Source organism: Rhinopithecus bieti, unplaced genomic scaffold, assembly GCF_001698545.2.
Source record: "Rhinopithecus bieti isolate Rb0 unplaced genomic scaffold, ASM169854v2 scaffold_11273, whole genome shotgun sequence".
In the NCBI taxonomy this organism is placed as follows: Eukaryota; Metazoa; Chordata; class Mammalia; order Primates; family Cercopithecidae; genus Rhinopithecus; species Rhinopithecus bieti.
Window position 1 is genome coordinate 1,058,032 of NW_016806694.1, and position 6,571 is coordinate 1,064,602.

The window sequence follows — 6,571 nt, forward strand, 5'->3', positions numbered from 1 at the left end:
GCTCTGTTGTGTGTGTGTGAGGGTGCTCTGTTGTGTGAGGGCGCTCTGTTGTGTGTGTGTGAGGGCGCTCTGTGTGTGTGTGAGGGCGCTCTGTTGTGTGTGTGAGGGCGCTCTGTTGTGTGTGAGGGCGCTCTGTTGTGTGTGTCAGGGCGCTCTGTGTGTGAGGGCGCTCTGTTGTGTGTGTGTGAGGGCGCTCTGTTTGTGTGAGGGCGCTCTGTTGTGTGTGTGTGAGGGCGCTCTGTGTGTGAGGGCGCTCTGTTGTGTGTGTGTGAGGGCGCTCTGTAGTGTGTGTGTGAGGGCGCTCTGTAGTGTGTGTGTGAGGGCGCTCTGTGTGTGAGGGCGCTCTGTTGTGTGTGTGAGGGCGCTCTGTTGTGTGTGTGTGAGGGTGCTCTGTTGTGTGTGTGAGGGTGCTCTGTTGTGATGCTGTTTCTTACTGTAAGTTGCAGTCTGAGGCTGAAAACCAGTATTCTCAATTACAGTCCAACCGGAAACCCGGTTCACTGAGAGTGAGAAACAACTTGGACATGTGAAAAGTCTGGGGCAGGCAGAGTGGCTCATGCCCGTAATCCCAGCACTCGGGAGGCTGAGGCGGGTGGATCACTCGAGCCTAGCAGTTCAAGACGAGCCTGCGCAACATGGCAAACCGTGTCTCTACAAAAAATACAAAAATTAGCCAGATGTGGTGGTACATGCTCAAGGGAGGCTGAGGTGGGAGGATTGCTTGAGCCCAAGAGGTTGAGGCTGCAGGGAGCCGTGATCACACCACATGATCTTCCATGGGCAAGGGTCCACGGGAGGCATTCCCATTGATTAATGGCCTCAGTTGCATAAATATATGGGAAAACCTGGGCAGGTCCCACTTGGCAAGTCATTACACAGACTAATTTCTTTAGGCCCCACTAGGGAAGAAAAGATTTTATCACAAATTGAGAGTAGTCTGTCATTCTCTGGAATTGTGTTCTTAAATTAGATAAAGGCATGCCGTGGTATTTGTCTCTAGTCCATTCCTGAATCATGTAGTGCACGTTTGGAAAACAAAAACCTCCGTTCCATTCTTTTAAATGAGAAAAATAGTATGTTCTCAGCCCAACCAGAAAGCATAATCAGTTCCCCCAAATATAGTACAAAACCTTTTAAACTCCTATATAGCATTAAAGCACTAATTATGTAATTATATAACACTTAATGGACTCATTATTGGGCCTATATGGTAAATGACAAAATACTAGATACAAATTATAATTGCTTTTTATACCGCAATGAAAATAAAAAATGAAATAATATGTTAAAGAATATATCTAAATTGGAAGCTTGTTAACGATACCCCTAGGCTCCTGGCAAAAGCTAATAAAGGGCCCCTGGGAGGCTAACCCCCCCTCTGTTTTTACACATATTTTGCCTACACTTGAACACAAATGTTTTTCACTAGCAGGTACATGCATATTTGTGAGAGTGAATTTTCAATTCAGAGAGTCAATTCTGAGTAAGAATTTTTGCAAGTCATTATAGCAAATATTCAGATGGAGTTCCGACAGCCAGGGATACCTGTGTATATAATAACAAAAAGTGAAAAAGACATGAGAAAGCACCATAAGATGAACAAAAATAGCAAAATACAGTCCGTCCTCAAGTTGCGGAATATGTTATGAAGATAAAACAAGTACCCAAGTTAGCACATTATTAGTAAATTATAAATTACTTCAAATGAAATGCTGTAAGAATAGAAGGGCTAGGGGGGGTGGAGCAAGGATAATTGAGTATAATTGAAATGAGAGGACAGGAGAGAAGGGAAGGTTTCTATTTTAGTGGGGAACAAATTGGGAGAACAGCAAAAAATGGCAAGAACAAAGTTCTGCATAGCAGGAGAATATTGGCAAGCACTTGCGTGGACATGTGTTCTCAGTTCTCTTGGGTATGTATCTAGGAGTGGAATTGCTGGGTCATATGGTAACTCTATGTTTAACTTTTTGAGGAGCTGTCAAGAGCTGTTTTCTATGGCAGCTGAACCATTTTACATCCCACTAACAATCTCTTGGGGAGAGAAGGTTCCAGTACACCAAAGAAGTGTAACATTGATTAAAGTATTCTAATACATAGTTCAATTCAGATTTCTCTTGTCTGAAAGGTTCACCATATAGCTTTTTAAATAAACAGTTTTATGGAAAGATAATTTATATACCATAAAGTTTACTCCTTTAAAGTATACAATTCAATGAATTTTAATACATTTACCAAATTGTGTAGCTGGCACCACGATCTAATTTGAGAACATTGTCCTGATCCCAACTTCTGTAGCTGTTTAAAAAATATTTCAAGATTAATCAAAGATTGATACTGTATTTAGTTGATGTGAGTCTTTGGTCTCCTGTAATCTGGAACTGTTCCCTACCTTTTTCTTCCTTCCTTGACATTTGTATTTTTGAAGCTTCTAGGCCAGTTATCTTTTAGAATGCCTCATACAATGCATTTCTTTAATCATTATTTATCATAGTTAAATTCAGGTTAAACATCTTGACCAGGAAAAAAGTAGTCTCAATGTAGGAGACATTGAAGAGGGATTTGAGATTTGTAAGCACTATTGTGCACTAGGCCCTGTAACCAAAAAAAAAAAAAAGTTTTAAATCAAGCTGCATGTCTAGGAGTATGCTCTAGAAAAATTACCATGGCAATAATATTTAATTTGAGGGCAGGGAAGCTAGTTAGGCCTTTGCTGTAATACAGAAAAGTGAAAAGAGGGGATGGAAGAAATAGTGACCTACATGTTGCCATTGGCTGTTTTTGTGTGTGTACATGTGCGTGTGTGTGTGTGTGTGTGTGTGTTTTGAGATGGAGTCTCGCTCTGTCACCCAGGCTGGAGTGCAGTGGCCGGATCTCAGCTCACTGCAAGCTCCGCCTCCCGGGTTTACGCCATTCTCCTGCCTCAGCCTCCCGAGTTGGGACTACAGGCGCCCGCCACCTCCCCGGCTAGTTTTTTGTATTTTTTAGTAGAGACGGGGTTTCACCGTGTTAGCCAGGATGGTCTCGATCTCCTGACCTCGTGATCCGCCCGTCTCGGCCTCCCAAAGTGCTGGGATTACAGGCTTGAGCCACCGCGCCCAGCCTTGTGTGTGTTTTTATAGAGGCAAGATCTTGCTGTATTGCACAAGCTGGACTTGAATTCCTGGGCTTAAGCCATCTTCCTGAGTAGCTGGGTGGCATTATTATTTATATAGAACAGGACTAAGTATCTTGGGAGTCAAGAGACCTTCCATTGAAACAAAATTTCTGAGACCAGATGCGGTGGTTCATGCCTGTAATCCCAGCACTTTGGGAGGCTGAGGTGGGCGGATCACTTGAGATCAGGAGTTCGAGACCAGCCTGGCCAACATGGTGAAACCTCATCTCTACTAAAAATACAAAAAAAAATTAGCAAGGCGTAGTGGTGCACGTCTGTAATCCCAATTACTTGGGAGGCTGAGGCAGGAGAATTGCTTGAACCCGGAAGGCAGAGGTTGCAGTGAGCCAAGATCATGCCACTGTACTCCAGCCTGGGCAACAGAGCAAGACTCCATCCCCCGCCCAATCCCACCACCCCCCAAAAAAAAAAATTCTGTATCAACTATGAAAATGGGAGCTAGAAATGTGTATGGTCAAAGAAAAGAATAGGTGCTCCCACAACAGAACATTCATGGAAATATTAAATAGATAGCTTTTGTAAGAGCCTTAACCATCAAACATGACCAGGAAAGGGGATGAGATGCAGGCAGTACCCCCTTGTGTTCCCACTCCTGCTTCTGCTGACTAGTTAACAAAGAAGGAAAGAAAACTAACAGTCATCATTTCACGTTTCCAGGAAGTTCCTTGCTTATTTTCAGGTCCCACTAAAAGCAGTTATCAATATAAAACTGTACCAGGAATGGTTGTCAAGGTACATCTCTGAATCATTTAAGAATATTGAGGCTTTTCTTGGCCGGGCACTGTGGCTCACTAATCTCAGCACTTTGGGAGGCCGAGGCGGGTGAATTCCTTGAGGTCAGGAGTTCGACCAGCCTGGCCAACATCGTAAAACCGTGTCTCTACTAGAAATACAAAAAATTAGCTGGGCATGGTGGTGCACGCCTGCAATCCCAGTTACTCAGGAGGCTGAGGCACGAGAATCACTTGAGCGTGGGAGGCGGAGGTTGCAGTGAACCAAGATTGCACCACTGCACTCCAGGCTGGGTGACAGAGCAAGACGCTATCTCAAAAAAATACGTATATATATATATAGAAGCTTTTCCCCTCATTATTCCAGTGTTCAAGTAGGGTGAAAACTATGTGGGTATGGATGGTTTTATTTGCGCCCAGGTCCTCTGTGTTAGAGTACTCAAGTCCTGCTCTGTGTGCACTTCCTTTTACTTGTTTTTATTTCTTCATAGTGCTCTACGGAAACGTATTCGAGAGGACAGAAAGGCCACCACAGCTCAGAAGGTGCAGCAGATGAAACAGAGGCTAAATGAGAATGAACGAAAAAGAAAAAGGTGGTTATATTGGCAACCTATTCTCACTAAGATGGGGTTTGTGTCAGTCATTTTGGTTGGCGCTTTTGTTGGCTGGACACTGTTTTTTCAGCAAAATGCCCTATAAACAATTAATTTTGCCCAGCAAGCTTCTGCACTAGTAGCTGACAGTGCTACGTTAATCATAGGGGTTTGTCTGCAGCAAACGCCTCATATCCCAAAACGGTGCAGTAGAATAGACATCAACCAGATAAGTGATATTTACAGTCACAAGCTCAACATCTCAGGACTCTTCACTGCAGGTCCCTCTGAAACCCAAACTGTAAATGGCTGTCTAAAATAAAGACATTCATGTTTGTTAAAAACTGGTAAATTTTGCAACTGTATTCATACATGTCAAACACAGTATTTCACCTGACCAACATTGAGAAATCCTTTATCACAGGATTTGTTTTTGGAGGCTATCTGGATTTTAACCTGCACTTGATATAAGCAATAAATATTGTGGTTTTATCTACGTTATTAATGGAAAGAAAATGACATTTAAATAATGTGTGTAATGTATAATGTACTGTTGACATGGGCAGCAACACTTTATATTCTTAAACATTTCAGGGTAAATATATTTTATAAATATCTATTTAATCTTTTGTAGTTAACTGTACTTTTAAGAGCTCAATTTGAAAATCTGTTACATAAAAAAATAAATTGTGTGTTGATTGAATTGTACTGGATACATTTTCCATTTTTCTAAAGAGAAGTTTGATATGAGGAGTTAGAAGTCGGAATAAGCAATTTCTACTATACATTGCATTTCTTTTATGTTTTACAGTTTTCCCCATTTTAAAAGAAAAGCAAACAAAGAAACAAAAGTTTTCCTAAAATATCTTTGAAGGAAAATTCTCCTTACTGGGATAGTCAGGTAACAGTTGGTCAAGACTTTTGTAAAGAAATTGATTTCTGTAAATCCCGTTATTAATATGTTCATTTTTCATGAAAATTTCAATGTAGTTGGGGTAAATTATGATTTAGGAAGCAAAAGTAAGAAGCAGCATTTTATCATTCATGATTTCAGTTTACTAGACTGAAGTTTTGACGTAAACATTTTTCAGGTTCTTTCTACTTCAATAAATAGTATGATGATATGCAAACCTTACATTGTCATTTTAACTTCTTAGTATTTTTTTAAAGCATACTGTTTAATGAATTTAACTGCTCATTTGAGTGCTAGCTTTCTTCAGATTTCAACATTCCATTCAGTGTTTAACTTTTTTGTCTTAAACTTGAAATTGTTGTAAATTTAATTGCTAGGAGGCATGGATAGCAAATATTATTATGGATAGCATACCTTATTTCAGTGGTTTTCAAACTATGCTCATTGGATGTCCAGGTGGGTCATCAAGTTACTTTCAACCACAGCTTCTCTGCCTTGTCTCTTTATGTGCCACATAAGGTGCCCGCATAAGGCTTAAGTATTTTAAAGGGGGGGCAGTTACCATTTAAAAACAGTTTGGTCAGGCGCGGTGGCTCACGCCTGTAATCCCAGCACTTTGGGAGGCCGAGGCGGGCGGATCACCTGAGGTCAGGAATTCAAGACCAGCCTGGCTAACGTGGTGAAACACCGTCTCTACTAAAAATGCAAAAATTAGCCGGGCGAGGTGGTGGGCGCCTGTAGTCCCAGCTACTCAGGAGGCTGAGGTATTAGAATTGCTTGAACCCAGGAGACGGAGGTTGCAGTGAGCCGAGATCGCACCACTGCACTCCAGCCTGGGCGACAGAGCGAGACTCCATCTCAAACAAACAAAAAACAGTTTGTGGCCGGGCGCGGTGGCTCACGCCTGTAATCCCCGCACTTCGGGAGGCCAAGGCTGGCGGATCACGAGGTCAGGAGATTGAGACCATCCTGGCCAACATGGTGAAACCCTGTCTCTACTAAAAATACAAAAATTAGCTGGGCGTGGTGGCACATGCCTGTAGTCCCAGCTACTTGGGAGGCTAAGGCAGGAGAATCGCTTGAACCCGGAAGGTAGAGGTGGCAGTGAGCTGAGATTGCACCACTGCACTCCAGCCTGGTGACAGAGCAAGACTTTGTC

The 6,571-nt window shown here is 42.4% G+C and overlaps 1 protein-coding gene across 6 annotated transcripts in view; it reads left to right on the top strand.

The window, feature by feature from the left end:
* PTPN2 (protein tyrosine phosphatase non-receptor type 2) overlaps nt 1–6,571 on the top strand; it is a 75,680-nt gene that overhangs the window by 61,930 nt on the left and 7,179 nt on the right. For 3 of the 6 annotated variants that reach the window (XM_017877488.1, XM_017877483.1, XM_017877489.1), the window contains one exon: nt 4,398–5,202. In XM_017877488.1, coding sequence (XP_017732977.1) covers nt 4,398–4,605 — 208 coding nt within the window. In that variant the 3' untranslated portion in view covers nt 4,606–5,202. Of the gene's footprint in view, nt 1–4,397; nt 5,203–5,310; nt 5,401–6,571 lie in introns of those variants that run through there. The other 3 variants (XM_017877484.1, XM_017877486.1, XM_017877487.1) reach the window with 2 other exon arrangements.